The following is a 17,295-nucleotide window of genomic DNA, read 5'->3' on the forward strand; positions in this document are numbered from 1 at the left end:
GTGGCTGACTTCCATCGATTGAGTGTGGGCTTCCCAATGATCACATTGTAAGACGAGGGGCAGTCTACCACCAAGAAGTCTAACTGACGGGTCAACTGCCTCAGGTAGGTCCCCACTGTTACGGTCAATGTCACTATGCCCTTGGGATATACTCTGTCTCCACTGAAACTAATGAGAGAGGAGTTAAAAGGACGCAACCTTCCTGGATCTAGCTTAAGCTGCTAAAAAACGGGAAGGTAGATGATGTCTACGGAGCTACCATTGTCTACCAGGATCCTCTTAGTGTTGAATCCTTCTATTGTGAGCATTATAACTAAAGGATCGTTATGAGGCTACTTCACTCCCCTTGCATCTTCCTCATTGAAGGACATATCTTGGTACGTCCGTCTCTGCTTGAATGAAGGTATCATGTAGACGCTGTTCACCTGCCTCTGACATACTTTCCTAAGGGATTTGAACGATCCTCCTATGAATGGTCCCCCTATGATCGTCTTTATCTCTCCAATCACATTATGTGGAGGTTGGGATATGTTATCTTCATCTCTAGGCGAGGGCTCGCGCTGGTTTTTGTTACCATCCCTGAATCTACTAGGTTCCCCTTTCTTCACATACTTTTGTAGTTTTCCTTTCCATATCAACTCCTCTATCTGCTCTTTTAGATCTCGGCAGTCTTCTGTGTAGTGACCATGGTGCTTATGAAATCAGCAGTACTTCTTCTTGTCTCGGACATTAGGGGATGAATGTAATGGTCTTGGCCACTTGAGGTAGTGTTCATCCTTAATTTGCGTCAAGATTTTGTCAACGGGCATAATTAGAGGGATGAATTTTACCGTTCGAGGAGCTTTTTCGTCCTTCCGTTTATCTCCGTCATTGTTTCGACGACTTGGACGTTCCCTTTTTTGTCCCCTACGATCATCCTCTTTCCTTCCCTCTTTTCCTGGCTTTTCTTCACCCACTGTGGCTGCTAACGCATTTTCAGCATTCATATACTTTTGTGCCTTCAGGAGAATTTCTGCCTTCGTCTTAGGTGGATTCCTTGCAAGCGAAACCACAAATTCTCTAGACTTCAGCCTTGCTTTAAAGGTCATCAACTATACTTTGTCGTCAACGTCATCTACCTCCAAGGTTTCTCGGGTAAAGCATCTCACATACAACCGCAAGGTTTCTTTGTCCCCTTGTCTAATAGTGAGTAGGTAGTCTGCTGGCCTTTTAGGATGTTGTCCTTTGACGAAGTGGCGCAGAAAGGCGCTGCTCAATTGTTCGAAGCTGTCGATGGAAAAAGTTGGCAACTTTGTGAACCATTCCCTTGCAGCCCTTTAAGAGTAGTAGGGAAGGAACGGCACAGTATTTCGTCAGGAAGCTGTTAAAGGCCTAATGTCGTCTTGAAGGTGTTAAGGTGGTCTTAGGGATCCTTAAGCTCGTCAAATGGCTCAAGCTGAGGCAATCGAAATTTCGACGGCACTGGGCGTTCCAAGACTACTATAGTGAAAGGAGAGTTTGTTGCCCTGACCATTCTATCCAGGCTCCGATCCGTCTTCTCCTTAATGGCATTCCTCAGCTCGTCTATCTCCTTCCTCATCTCCCGAAGGAGATCAGAGTTCTGTTCATCTGGAGTTGTGGGCCTTCGACGGTCACTTCTTCCATGGCTATCTCCTTCATCCTCCTGGCCGGCTTTGGACCAGTTCTCCTCCTGTTGAAGCCGTAGCCTCATCTCCTAATTCTGCCTGGTGAGCTCATCAATGATGGCCGCAAGAGCTTGAACTTGCTGAGCTAAGGTTGTTGAATCCTGGTTGGACTCCATCTGAAATTTGAAGTTGGTAGAAACTACGTTTTCGAATATGAGTACGAAAATGTCGTTCCCACAAACGGCGCCAAAATTGATGAAGTGCAAATTCGTCAGTCACAATGAATGCGTCCAGATGAAGCCAAGCCCTCGTCCCTGTGGTTATGGAGATGATAGGACTATTCCTCAAAGTGGTCACTGGTGTGGTGCCTGCCACAGCGTCTCTGATGCCAAAGTCAGTATAAGGAAATCTTCCAAGTAAAACAATGCACTAGTATTATCAATAAATATTTTTTTAAGCGTTTTTCTCATACCTTGGTCTGGTGCTTGTGATGGCCTTATATATGTTTCCATGGTTCCTTGTCGTTGTGGTAGTTATTGCGGCTTTAATTCCTCTTTTGGTAACGTCTTGTACTCAATAATGTGGACTTCAATGGGTGCCCAACGGTCTATACAGCTGTCTCCATAACTGCCGAAAACGTTATTGCATGTATTGAATGGTTTGGATATCTTCGTCACTGATGCGGGTATTTAATTGGCTCGTCCGAGGAGATGACCCCGTTGGTAGTGAAGACCTTGTCAATAGAAGCTGGATGTGTTAGTCCCATCATTAGCTGTTGTGAAAAAATTTATTAAAATCTTTTTTAATTAAAGTACTCGTTAAAATCCTATGTTACATTATTCATTTTCGAAAAGCAATTTACATGATGAAAAAGTGTTATTCATTTTTTAATGAAGATGATATATATATATAAGCCATGCTTCAAATACAACAAATTGTAATTTGTTGAACAGAAAGTAAAACTCAAAAATTGAGACAAAATTTGTATTCTAGACAACAATTTTCTCAATTTTTTTTCACAACCATTGTGTGGGGGGCCGAGGACTGAGGATAAAGCTCAAGGGTCGAAAGTGGGTAATAATGGGGCTGAGGGATGCAGACCCGAGGACGAAGGCTGCTCGAAAATGTGCAGAGAGGAGTCCGATGATGTATGGCTAAAAAGGAAAGTCTCTGGTTTGGGGGTAGTCAGCCTATGGGCTCCGCATTGATTGCTCTACACCTAGTTTCCTGGCCGCATTAAATGGTGAGCAACAGCTATATCAGCTGCATTGATGTGAAGGTGACCTAAACAGTGCAAATCACAGCTAGGCAGTTTCTTTCCACCACTTTCTACAAGCAATGGAAACGGACAAGTGTCAAAGAGAGAAAGTGGTTAGGTGGGAGATGGATGGTTGAGATGCAAGGGAGAAAGGAGTAAAGATAGGGATGAAAGAGGCTAGAGAAGGGGGGGCGAAAGAGAAGAACGTGGCCATTATAGTGGGATGAACAGTACCATTTGAATGTAATTGATGCTTCCTCGGGAAGGCTTGTATGAAAGCGTTTTCTCCTCTTTTTCTTCCTTATTCAATCTTCAGGACAAGGCTGTCCAATGTTGTATTGTTCCCTCTCTACAAATTCTTTGTTTTGGACCTTGAATGAATTGATTCAACCACTGCTCTAAATGGGCTTTAACACCAAGCTTAATTTTTGGTCCTTACACATTGAGTTGGTAAAGCTTTTATTTGTTCTCGTTTGTACTTACTTTTAATATCAATTTTCTTTTACCTATTATCAATAGTTTGCTACCTACCATAAGTGTGAATATTTTTTGAGAAATTATTTGTGTAAATTAGACTCTTTTTTTTTTTTCCACAGAAAAGTATAGTATAATCATCATCGCGAATGTAACTTTCTACAAAAGTTGGGTTCCAGTTAACTCAATTGGTAAATTCTCTGATAGTTAAATAAGAAATTTGGGACTCAATACATGTCTACTCCAAAAAACCGACTGGTGTCTTTATCTGATAATAAAGAGCTATCATCAGGAGCAGATGCCATAAGTTAAAATTCTCTCTCTCCCTCTAATTCACACACTAATTTACTTCCCGATTAAACAAAACAGTTTTTTGTGTTCTTAAATGGTACTTCATATCATAAAACAAAAGGCAGAAAAATTATTAATTTTATAAATAACCAAAATAGAAAGTACCATTTTCTCTACTTTGTTTTGATTAATTTTCTTACCTATACTACATTTTCCAAGTTTCATACAATGGCTTAGTATTTTTTATTTTTTATTTTTCATAAAGTGGCTCAGTAATCTTATTTAGGGTGAGTTTAGTTCGGCTTTTTAAAATTGGCCTTTTTGAAAAAGTGGGATTTTCAAAAAGTGCAGTATGAAAAAGTGTTTTTCGAAAAAGCTGAGCATTTGGTAAAAGCTGTTAAAAAGTGCTTTTTAAAAAAGTTGAGTGTTTGGCTAGGACTTATAAAAGTGGCAGTTTGAGTGATAAATTACCAAAAATGACAATGTACATATAAAGTATTGTGAAAATACTTTCTAAAAAATTATTCTAAAAAGTACTTTCAAAGTTTCTAAAAGAAATTATTTTTTTCTCACTAATAATAACCTACCACTTAAATTTATTGTGAAAATATTGTCACATCAATTTTAATTTCTCATTTTTTATTTTATTTTTCCTTTATTGTTTTACCTTTTTTTTTATCCATATTTCCTTCTTTTTTTTCCCTTTTTTTTTCTCCTCCACACACGTACCCTTCTCTTTTCTTTTTTGTCCTTCTTTCCCCTTTTCACCAGTAACTTCCTCCAGAACATTCATTCTACAAAGCCCTTTCTTCTTCTTTTTCTTCTTTTTTTCTTCTTCTTCCTTTCTCTCTTTTATCTTACCACTTCATCTGCAAGTTCTACTGTGCTTGATCTTTGCTACGTGATTCTACTATGCTTGATCTTCCTCCAGAACATTCCAGTTTCATTCCACAGAACTCTTTTTTTTTTTTTTCTACTGTGTGATTCTACAACTCTTTCTTTGCTGTGTGATTCTACTGTGTTTTTGCACTTGACTGGGTGGACAGTTGCTGCGTGATTCTACTGCATGATTCCCTACCACTTCGCCGCTTGTCTTTTCTCCACTACTACTTGATCTCTTCTAATTTATTGAAGGGTAATTTGGTAATTGCCCAAGGTCATCCAACGGATATATGACAACGCGCACGGACTTTTTCCAAAATGCACCTCAGAGCTCCATTAACGCATTGCGCGTTTTCTTCACAAACCCAAAACGCAACTTTTTCCAAAAAATTGCGTTTTATAACTAACCAAACGAGCTTTTTAGGTTTGCTTTTTCAAAACGGACTTTTTGGGTTGAAAACGTTGAAACAAACAGGCACTTATCGTTAGTTTAGTTCATCTTTCCATGCAATAGAAAAAGACCAAAATGGAGGTAGAATGGGCCTCTTTCGGACCAAGCGGCAAATAAGAGCTTATTAACTAATTTTTGGCCCAAATTTTTAAGACTTCTATAAACTAAATAATTCGACTTGTCTTTAACTAAGAAAATATACAAAAATGAGAGTAGAGAGCACAATATTACCGTGTTTCAATAGTATTTAATAATTTTCTCATAAAGTGAGATAAAAATTTGAATGAGAGGTGTGAGCTTTTTTTTTTCTCCTACCATGAACAGGAAACCTATTAAGTCAAGTGTCTCGAGAGTGTTTGGGGTTTCTTTAAACAAGTTTGTAAAATTTAATTTAGTCCAAGTTTGGGTTTTGTAAAGCTTTTTGAGGTAATATTGTATTTTTTTTTTTCAAATTGTGTTATTAAACATGAGTAAGAGACCATGATTCTTGTTGATTTGGTAGAGCTCAACTTGTAAGTGTCGGCTTTGTAGTGAACCACATAAGTAATAAGCGCATTAGGAGAAGTTACACCAACAATTTGGTTTAGTGTGCATGGCTCCTAAGTCTCATGTAATCAATGAGTTCCTTGGTTCAAATCACCTAAATATCATCGATCCAGGGCGAGGCGGGTTTGATGTACTTTTCCTTCTCTAATAAGGTGGCTTTAGCATCAATTAGGTAAAGATAAAAGAGAAAGTAGAGGGGAAATGGTGAGAGTGCTCTGAGAGAGAGAGAGAGAGAGAGATTTTTATTTACTAGATTCCACTGAGATAACCACCACATGATTTCATCAAGTTCTTCCAAAATGTTAAAAATAGAATCCTTAAAATTCTCATTTCCTCTTAACAAGAAGCGATGGCCTCAGTCATTTTCTTGTAAGCAGGCCTAGAAGAAATGTCCTCCCACCATGCCTTAACATCGGGACGGTCATTCACCAACGAGGCCCATGGTGTCGTCATGAAATAGTGAGTGTAAGGATAGTGGTGCAAGTCAGCCAGGCTATAGAAATCACCAGCCAAGTACTTGGTGCTACTCAGCCTAGACTCATACACATCAAGCACTTTTTCTAGCTTTACCAAGTTGGCATCGATGACTGCTTTGTCTGCAGTTTTGCCTTTCATAGGCGCTAAAACATATTCCAAGACAATGGGAGTGATTGCAGGGTCGAAACTCTGGGATTCCACCTGTATCCACACCTCAACCAAAGCAGCTTCTTTGAGGTTGTTGTGCCTAATGAGATCAGTTCCTGTTTCCTTGAATTTCTCAGCCACATATGCTGTAATTGCTCTAGATTCTGTAATACACATGAAAGGTCAATTATTTTTGCTTTAGCAGGGCACTCTCATTCTCATCTATAGGCCACTTGACCTGTTGCAGCAATGGTGCCTCGAATGCAATCCGAGCTCAAGCACCATTGCACCACTTTTGACACTTTTAGAGTTCAACAGATACAATACAGGTGTATAGATCAAGTGACCCATTCTATCACTTTTTGCAAAAATAAAAACAAAATTTTGGCTCAAACAATATATATATATATATATATATATATATATATATATATATATATATATATATATATATAAATTTTAATTGCATTCAAGCATTTATGCAGGAGCAATCATCACTATGATAGACAATATAGTCATAAGCATGAGTAAAATAATAAGGTAGCAGAAAAGGAAAAACATGTGAGAAAAATAAAAGCTGAACTTACCAAAAAGAGTGAGATCACCATCTTCCAGCGCTGGAATCTGACCAAAGGGCTGCAATATGTATATATTTTTTACCCAAAAAAATATTATAAACCAATTTGAAAACTAAAAATTGTGTATCACTGTTTCTACAAATTCGATAATATAAATCGAGTGCAAGGAGAAAAAAACACTATGACTCTATGAGATTAGATGTGGGTGATACATACATTCTTAGATAGAAAAGCAGGCTGTTTGTGTTCCCCTCCAAAAAAATTAATCGGAACAAGCTCAAAATCTACTTCTTTCTCATAGAGGCAGGCCGTCGCACGAGCTGTGCATGTAGAAATTGGAACTCCATAAATCTTGATAATCATTTTCTCACAAACACAAGAATCCAAAGTGATAGAGAGAGATATGCTATCTGATGAGGTGAAGTAAACTATATGTTATATAGAGTAAGATATAGAAGGTGTTATCTATATAGCTGTAGCCAGCTAGTCTTGGCCACCAAGAGTGATGAAATTTGACGATGGGTAAGGATTAATTTCCAGATTCTCAATCAGATATGCAAGCCACGTAGGCCATAGTTAAGACAGCAATACTTTTCAGATTTCACCATCAAATCACCACTATTTTCTTGCTACCTTATCAAAATTGTACCCAGATTAGAATGAATATATTTTGACTATTTCCAACTGTTTGACATATGATGAAGCATGTGATTATCATTACATATATAGATACCTATATTTATTGCAGTTTGATTGCATGGCCTCACAGAATATGAATTTAATTGTTTCTTTTCAAGAAGCTCCTAACTCCTGCGTTGCATATATGGCCAAGAATTTCACCATCAAGAATAACATTGCTTAATTTGGCTTCAGCCTCGGCCACCACACCTTGGTCAGGAGCCAAGCCATTGTTTGGTTTTATGACAATCTCAAATATTAGTTTCGATGCTGGTGATTCAAACTGGTGGTCCTCAACAATCAACATCAACCCAATTGGCTACTATGGCCTGATCCTTGCCATCCCAGTAAACTAGCTCTTCTTCTTTCTTGTCATATTCATGGGCCATGCATCTTTTATTTCCCTTGATTTTACAATCAATTGGTTGCATTTTTGTTAGCCAGGGATAGCAAAATATGCAAATTGCATAGGCGTCAGGGTATTATATATTGCTTACTGAATTGCTTGATGCCACTGTCCTCGTATACTGGAACCTGACCAAATGGCTACAAAATACAGATGAACAACTAGTTTGGTATATACATGTTAATAAAGATCTACATTGAATGACAAGAGGGGTGATTACTATAACGTAGTTTGGTCAAATTTAGAGGCTTGAAGCCTTTTGAGTAAAGTGGTATCCTTATATTTTATATTCACTACTCAATTGAAGTTTCAACAAAAAGGTGGTATCAAAACCCATGACGTGCTGGTGCTTAAAAAAACCTATAGACAAGAGAGGGCTAGTAGGACTATAGGACTTTCTTATGGCCTATAGAGAGGGCTTGAAGTGAGAAAGATTGTTAAATACGTACACAAATAAAATCTCACAATTGAATAAAAATAACAAAATGGAGTAGGGCCCAAACTCATAACTTTGAGCTTTTGAATTAAATGATATGCTAAAATGTTATATTAACTACTCAATTAGAGTCTTTTCGATCAAGATGTGATCTCTCCAGCAAAAGCACAATTTATGCCCCATGAGAGACCTTTATCAATTATCACATGCTATTTCATGATATAAATTTGATATATCAATAAGCAAACATATTTCATTTAAAGTGTATTGCACAATCTAAAACCAAATGTACATTGATATGCTTAGCAAAAAAAAAATGTTACATTGATATCTTGTAAATTTTCTTTTGTAATGCTCAATTAACCAACTGCATTTGCTCATTAAAACGAGTGCAATCCATTCTTGTGCATTCCATGTACCATGTTTAAAAAGCAATAGGACAACGATGAACCAGTGAACAAAACAAAAATTACTCACTCAAAAGTCATTCAAAGTGTTCACTAAGAACTGGTTGGAAAAATTATTATTATCATTCTTTAGTGTAAGTTCTGAATTTTGGAGAAAGTTCACATCCTAGTGTATTAACTTACATTCATGGAAAGACAGGCATTCTTCTTCTTCTTCTCTCCAGCATCAAGATTGACTGAAACAAACTCAAAATCAAGATCATTCTCAAAGAGGCATGCCAGAACCTTCAATGTGGCTTGTGAGTTGAGGCTTCCATAGACTTTTCGGACTGCCATTTACGTTAAGCTCTCCTTACACCACTCCTAATTGATATTGACTGAAGGATGGAAACACAACTAAATTAAGCTTGAATGTTGGAAAAATTTATAGAATAGGGTATCTATATATATATATATATATATATATATATATATATGGTCAAAAGGTCAAAATTTGTGGACAGATAGGGTCATGATTGGGGTCATGATGAAATTGTTGGGTAGGAACTCCTACTTGTGATGGATGTTAATAAAATTGGTATTTATAATTGATGAATGTAAGAATGATGTTTTATCAATTAGAACTTGGTACGTTAGCACTCGTGAAAAAATTATTAAAATCTTATGTTATTTACATTACTCATTTTTGAAATGCAATTTACATGATAAAAAAGTGTTTTTCATTTTTTAATGAATTCATGATTTTCTTTTCCTATTTTTACATAAGCCATGCTATAGATACAAAGAATACATAACAAATCATAATTGGTGGAACATAAAGTGGAATGCAAAAAATGAGATAAAAGATTTGTATTTCAAAAACAACAACTTTCTCAATTTTTTTCTCAACCACTAAGTTGGTAAAATTTTTATTAGTTCTCTGGCTTTTAATATATATATATATATATATTTTTTTTTTTACTTATTATTAATAGCTGGCATAGTTGGCCACTTACGTAGGTGTGAATATTTTTGTGAAATTATTTGTGTAAGTTAGACTCTTTTTTTTTTTTTTTTAATTTCACAGAACAGTTAAGTATAACCATCACCGCAAATATAACTTTCCACGAATGTCTTTTTATATAAAAAGTGGACATTTTCAATACAAATATACGGACTTTTTTTTTTTTTTGGACTGAATATACAGACGTATTTGATTCACACACTAATTTACATCCGGATAAAACAAAACGGTTTATTATATTGGTACTTCATGTCATAAAAGAAAAGACAAAAAATCATCGATTTTATAAATAACAAAAAAAAAGTACCAATCTCTCTTCAGTGTTTTGATTAATTTTCTTTCCTTTACTACATTTTCCAAGTTTTATACAGTGGCTCAGTATTTTTTTTTTTTTTCATAAAGTGGCTCAGTAATCTTATTTGCAAAATTATACTTCATATTACAAGATTCTTCCTAGAGCATTCACATCCGGACTTGTAAATGGCAATATGGTATATTTTAGCATCAAAACACAAGTAACATTCATTAGAGCACTCACAACAGTGAAGCTAAATATATATCTATTTTAGCTTCACCAAAACATAAAAAATGCTCTCACAACAATGTATGTAAAGCCTAAATTTTTTAGCTTCAGGCTTTTGTACGAAGCTACTTTTTGCTTCGTACGGAAGGTAAAATTAAAAGTTGAAAATATTATTTTAATTCCTACTTCTATTAAAATAATACTTTTTTTTCTTTTTGCTCATTCTGCCCGTTGCTCTCATTCTCACCCTCTCTCCTCAAATTAGCTCTCATCAAACTCTCACCGAAGCTCAAACTCTCATCTTATTCTCTTCTTTCTTCCTTTTTCCTTCTCATTTTTTTTCTCTCTCCCTCATCGTCGAGACCCATCTTGCCCAGTCCTCCATCTCACCACTCACCCAAAGCCGATCCAAGCTTCATTGCCGACCCAAGCTCCACCGCCGATCCAAGCTCATCAAGGCCTCTTCTTCACCGTCCGATCGGTTTTCCAAGGTTGTTTTTCATTATTACTTCACTGCATCACCATTTTTGTTTTTTTTTTTTTAAGATTCGGCTTTTTCTATTTTTGAATTTTGTTGATTTTTTGTTCTGTTTTGTTGTTTTTCTAATCAGAAATGTAATTTTTTAAAGGCGTTTAATTGCCAAGAAAATTTTTCGAAATGAAAGAAGTCATTTTTTTTGGTTATTAGCAACTTCATCACTCAAGCACGACAAGGAGAGTAAAAACCAGTTCAATTTGGCTGAGTTTCTAATATGAGTTTCATTAAATTTTTAGATCATATATTTCTTTCTCTGTGTGTGTATATCAAAGCTAGTTGTTGTTGGGTGGTTTTGGGTGGTTGTTCTTGGTTGGCAGTGGTTGTAGATTGTGTCATTGATCGGTTTGTGGTTTTTTTTTGGTAATGGAATGTAAAATTTTATTGTAGTAGATATATTATTTTATTGTAATAGATATATTATTTTATTGTGTTGAAAGCTAAAATAGATCTACTATTACTGGATGTTTTGTAAAATGAGTAGGTAAATAGATAAAGTAGGTTTTTGTGATACCAAATAGCTTCACTGATGTGGATGTTCTTACCCAGTCTTCTAATTGCAAAAAATTTTGCAATAGTGCTACAGTACTGTCTTACTTATACAACAGTACTATAGCATATGAAATAAATATTATATTATTTTTTTGGTCCTTCTTTCTCTTTTTTCAATGTTTTCATTTCTTTTCCCTGAGCCTTCTCTTTCATTCAACCATCAACCATCACTTCCTCTCTCTCTCTCTCTCTCTCTCTCTCTCTCTCTCTCTCTCTCTCTCTCTCTCTCTCTCTCTCTTGTTCAAAGCTAGCCATTGGAGGTGGGTTGGAGATCGGAGTGGTCACGGCATGGCAATTGGCGTGGCAGAGATCGGTGTGGTAAGATCGGCGTGGCAAGATTAGCGACCGAGTCCCACTACAACTCCTTGTTGGAGGACTTCATTTTTCCTCCTTTTGATATTATCGAGCCCCACCATGTTGGTCCGGCCATTGAATCCCTCTTGTATGTCAACTGGTTGCTAAAGACAAAGAGAACCATGTATTGTCTTTTCGATTTTCTTTGCAATATATGTATACAAGAATTGATCGTGTGAGTTTGAAAGCAAAAAAGAAAAAGCTGATTGAATTAATGGGTCTATTCTATTTTCTAGGATGATCAAACACAGTAACACCCTTATGAATTTCTCAGCAACCAAGTCGAGTACTAGTGATTGCACATGTGATAAATTATTTGGATTGGATTTGGGTTGGATTTGGATTATTGGGTTTTTGGTGGGAATTTGCTTGGTTTTGTTAATTTTAATTCGGGTTTTTGGTTCAGTGGGATTTTGGTGGGCAGTGGTGGTGGCGTGGTGGTAGTGACTGGGATGTGAGTTTTATGTGTGGTGGTTAAAGAAAGAGATGGGGAGGAAAGAGAGAGATTGAATTATATTATTTTATTGTGCAGTATAAATTATTTTAATAAGTGGAATAATAAAATAAAATATGAGATAATAGATGTATTGTAAAATGGTATAGTATAAATAATAAAGTAGCTTTTGAGATGGTAAAATGAGATTTTTTTTTTTAGAAACAGATGTGAATGCTCTTACCATTCGTTTAGTTCATCTTTCCATGCAATAGAAAAAGACCATGTTGCCCATAAGAGCTTTTTAACTTATTTCTGGCCCACCTTTTTAAGGCTTCTATAAACTAAGTAATTAGACTTTTCTTTAACTAAGAAAATATACAGAAATGATTATACAGAGCACTATATCACAGTATTTTGAGAATATTTAATAATTTTTTCAAAAGAAATACAAGAGTTTGGATGAGAGGTGTGAGCTTTTCTTTCTCCTACCATGACCAGGAAACCCATTAAGTTAAGTGTCTCAAAGGTGTTTGGGTTGCATTAAACAAGTTTGCAAATTTTAATTGAGTTGAAGTTTGGGTTTTGTAAAGCTCTTTGAGGTAATATTGTTTTTTTTTTTCCAAATTTTTTGTGTAAGCTCAATTGTGTGATAAAACATGAGTAAGAGACCATGAAACTTGTTGATTTGGTAGAGCTCAACTTGTAAATGTAGGCTTTGGCGCGAACCACATAAGTAATAAGCACATTAGGAAACGTTACACCAACAATTTGGTTTAGTGTGGTTCCTAAGCCTCATGTAATCAATAAGGCCCTTGTTTCAAATCACCTAAATATCATCAATCTTGGAGCCACCTTAAAGGGATTCTCAAGTCCACATCTCATTGCCTCTTTAGGGTGGGAAAAACTCTCTCAAAGTAGGTCAAGAGTGGGATGGGTTGTAGACATTTTACCATCCTAGTGAGGTACACTTTGGTATAAAAGAGATAGAGATAAAAGATACAAAGGTAGGTCTAGGGCAAGGTAGGTTGGAGGTATTTTTCCCTCTCTAATGAGGTGGCTTCAACAATAATGAGGTAAAGATAGAAGAGAAAGTGGAGGATCAATCATGAGAGAGAGAGAGGGAATAACTATTTTGGAATGGTAAATGAATAAATTAGAAATAGAAAATATGCAAAATAAATATTAATTAAAAGCACATATATAAACATAGTTGTAGTATCATACAATACGTGATACGTATCATAAAATATGTATCGTATTGTATACACAAAAAGTTCTGTATCATAAGGACACATTATAAGTGCTCATGAATCGTCCGATACATAATTATGTATTGTATGAATCGTATGGTATTGGTGTATCGTACAATACATAAACATTTGGATTTAAAATGAGGTTTTTCTGTTAAAATTTGTTGTTTCAATTCTGTTTGATTTAAACAAATTGTTAGACTTTTTTTTAACACAAAATTATTGGGATACTTAATTGAGTCTAATTAAATAACATTTCCATGAGTTTTTTTTTCCCCTCTCTACTCTTTCTCCTACGAAACCATACACTTGACACTTTACTTTTATATTTGCAAATTAGTTCTTTTCTATGCCATGAATAATGTATTAAATGAAAATATAATTATTTTTTATGTTACTATTATTGTTACAAGTCTGAAAAGCTAGAATGCTAAGAAAAAATATAAAGAATAAAATATCAGAATAAAAAAAAAAGAGAAAGTAAATATTGATTATAATGACTAAAATGTCAATGAAAAAATAATTTTGCAAGATAATGAACAATATGATAACATTAACTTAGATGGAGTTGATTAGACAAGATAATGAAAAGAAACTATTGTTTTGGCTTATATATATCATGTATTATCACTTCTGTGTTTAATCAATTTGATGCGTCTGTTATAAAAATATGTTAATTTGATTTATTTAATGACCTTTGTTGAATATATTACAGATTTATAATGAATATATCTTTTATATATGTATATCTATAAGTTTTTGTGTATATATATATATATATTTATTTATTTATTTATTAAGTGTTTTATATATCTTATAATATACAATATGATACGATACAATTCACGATATAGAAATATAAAAAATCGATTTACATTACAATTCATGATTTAACAATTATGAATACAATCATAAAAACATAAATATACACAATCGACGGCGGGGTGCAAAGAGACAAGGTAAATGAAGCAAAATTGATCACCACCCTGTCATCTCTTTGGGATGGTGAAAGCCCTCAAAAGTACGCAGGGAAAATGATAGGTCAAGCGAAACTGTAAATTTTTATTCATTAAGTGTTCAAAAAGCTTTGAACGTTTACATTAGGTGATAAGAAAACTCATATGAGAAAGACAGAGCACTCAAAAGTTATTTTATTTAATATAGACTATACATAATCCTCTAAGGTAAACCACCACATGATCTCATCAAGTTCCTCCAAGATGTTAGCATTTCCTCTTAACCAAAAGTCATGGCCCCAACCATTTTCTTGAAAGCAGGCCTAGAAGAAATGTCTTGCCACCATGCCATAACATGGGGACGGTCTTTAACCATCGAGGCACATGGTGTGGTCATGAAATAGTGCATGAAAGGAAGGTGATGCAGGTCAGCCATGCTATAGAAATCACCAGCCAAGTACTTGCACGTACTCAGCCTAGACTCATACACATCAAGCACTTGTCCTAGCTTCCCCATGCAGCCATCGACGACTGCTTGTTCAGTTTTTTTGCCCATTGAAGGCCCAATAACATATTCCAAGACAATGGGAGAGATTGCAGGGTTGAAAGTCTGGGATTCCACCTCCATCCATACCTTAACCATAGCAGCTTCTTTGGGGTTTGTGTGCCTCATGAGATCAGTTCCAGTTTCCTTGCATTTCTCAGCCACATATGCTGTGATTGCCCTAGATTCTGTAATACACATGAAAGGTCAATTATTTAAGGAATCCACTTAGTTCAGAAAACAGCCCTGACAAAACATATATTTAACATATGAATTTATATTGCTTGTGAAGGCAAGATATATAAGTAATGACTAATGAGCTCTTTATTTATTTTTTTCAGGGAAAAGATTTTGAAATCAAAAACCTTTCACAATTTGACTCCCGCACCACATGGCCAAAAGAAAAAAAATCTCGACAAACATTCAGATGATTAAAAGTATGTTATAATTAAATTAATCAGGATGAACTAAGAAAGAAACTAGTAGAATATGTAAGAAATCAAAGTGAATTTATTATGGAGAAGGGGAAAATAATTAACTCTTTTTTTTTCTGAGATAAAATTTTACTCTAATTTAATCTAACTCTATTTTTTTATTCCATTATTATCTTGAATTCCCTTTAAATTTTATTTAATGTACATTGTTGATCTCATAAGGCAATATAAACCAATGATGGCTTGCTTGGCCCCATTGTCTTCGAGCCATGACAAGTTCACAACAACATGGTACAGAAACAACAAGCTTAGCAAAATGATTTGGAGTTTTGACACATGAATATCCAAATCCAATGTCATATATATTCTGTTAAACTTGGATCATTGTTGAACATCTCCAATACCAAGCTATCGTACATTCGTACCCTTTCATTTTTACTTTTGCAGGGCACTTTTATCTCTAGGCCACTTGTCATGTTAATTATAGTAATGGTGCCTCCAATACAATCCGAGCCAAGCACCAGTGCACCACTTTTGACACTTTTTAAGAGTTCAACAGGAACAGTACAAGTGTATAGAGTGACCTATTCTATCACTCTTTGATAAAAAATAAAAATAAAAATGATTAATTAATTAATTATAAGTTTCATTCAAACAAAATTTTTTTTTTAAATTGTATTCAAGTATTTATGCAGGAAAAAGTTATTCTAGGGTGTGTTTAGATACCGCTTATTTTATTGAAAATTGAGAATATTGTAGTAAAATCATTTTTAAATGTGTAAATAATGCCGTGAGATCCATTTTTAATGAAATTTTTATTGAAAAAAGAGGTTTATAGATCCCATAAAACAGTACACAGAATCTACTAAAAGTGCTGAATGCTCTTCTCAAAAAAAAAAAAACGCAGACGCAGGATAGTGCTTTTCAGCGCTATCCAAATGCACACTAAATTGGATTTAGAGCAATCATCACTATGATAGACAATATAGTCATAAGCATGAGGAAAATAATTAGGTAGCAGAAGAAAAATTATACGAAAATATATATATATAAGGTGAACTTACCAAAAAGAGTGAGATCACCATCTTCTAGCACTGGAATCTGACCAAAGGGCTGCAATGTTTTTTTACCCAAAAAGATATTATAAGCCAATTTGAAAACTAAAAATTGTGTATCTACAAAAGCATGGAGATTCGATAATATAAAATCGAGTGCAAGGAGAATAAATAGTATTAGATTTGATGTGGATAATACATACATTCTTAGATAGAAAAGGAGGCTGTTTGTGTTCCCCAGTGCCAAGGTTAACCGGAACAAGCTCAAAATCTACACCTTTCTCGTGGAGGCAAGCCATCACACGAGTGGTGCATGTAGACATGGGAAGTCCATAAAGCTTCATAGCCATTTTCTCACTAAAACAAGGATCCAAAGTGTGAGAGAGAGAGAGAGAGAGAGATATGCTATGTGTTGAGGTGAAGTGAACTGTATGTTATATAGGCTAAGATATAGAGGAAGGTGTTATATATAGTTGTGGCCCAGCTAGTCTTGACCACCACTAGTGTTGACATATGACGGTGGATACAGATTGGAACGGAGATAATGATTAATGAGGTCTAAATTTAATTGCGTTACCATTTCAGATATCACCATGCTTGTCGAATTTCACCATCAAATCACCACTATTTTCTTGTTACCTTATCAAAATTGTAGCCAGGATATATTTTGACTATTTCCAACGTTTATAAAAATAAAAAATAAAAAAATTTTGAATATTTCCAACAGAATAATGACTAGCTGAAGCATATGATCATTTCATTACATATTCCTAATTTTGAGTTTTTGACTATTTCCAACGTTTATCAAAAAAAAATTCTTTGAATATTTCCAACAGCATGACATGATGAAGTATGTGATCATTTCATTACATATATAGACACCTCTAAAGTGGCTCAGTAATTTATTCGCAAAAGCATATTTCATTTTACAATATTTTTCTTACCCTTCGCTTAGTTCATCATTCTATGCAATACAAAAAGACAAAGTGGAGGTAGA

General features: G+C 35.0%; 2 protein-coding genes and 1 pseudogene across 2 annotated transcripts; all 3 read right to left on the reverse strand.

Annotated features, from left to right (window-relative positions):
• Positions 1–5,762: 5,762 nt before the first annotated feature.
• On the reverse strand, positions 5,763–7,253 carry LOC142614221 (glutathione S-transferase F13-like). Its single transcript, XM_075786784.1, has 3 exons — positions 6,946–7,253; positions 6,739–6,787; positions 5,763–6,315 (listed from the first exon to the last, which is right to left on the reverse strand). The coding sequence occupies exons 1-3, from the start codon at positions 7,090–7,092 to the stop codon at positions 5,864–5,866; spliced, it is 648 nt and encodes a 215-aa protein (XP_075642899.1). The 5' UTR covers positions 7,093–7,253; the 3' UTR covers positions 5,763–5,863.
• A 254-nt stretch (positions 7,254–7,507) lies between these two features.
• On the reverse strand, positions 7,508–8,992 carry LOC142612326 (glutathione S-transferase PARB-like; annotated as a pseudogene).
• Positions 8,993–14,507: 5,515 nt separating this feature from the next.
• On the reverse strand, positions 14,508–16,653 carry LOC142611675 (glutathione S-transferase F13-like). Its single transcript, XM_075783776.1, has 3 exons — positions 16,502–16,653; positions 16,308–16,356; positions 14,508–14,997 (listed from the first exon to the last, which is right to left on the reverse strand). Exons 1-3 carry the CDS (start codon positions 16,646–16,648, stop codon positions 14,546–14,548), a joined length of 648 nt encoding a protein of 215 aa, XP_075639891.1. The 5' UTR covers positions 16,649–16,653; the 3' UTR covers positions 14,508–14,545.
• Positions 16,654–17,295: the final 642 nt, after the last annotated feature.

The sequence above is a fragment of the Castanea sativa genome, chromosome 10 (genome assembly GCF_040712315.1).
Source record: "Castanea sativa cultivar Marrone di Chiusa Pesio chromosome 10, ASM4071231v1".
NCBI lineage: Eukaryota > Viridiplantae > Streptophyta > Magnoliopsida > Fagales > Fagaceae > Castanea > Castanea sativa.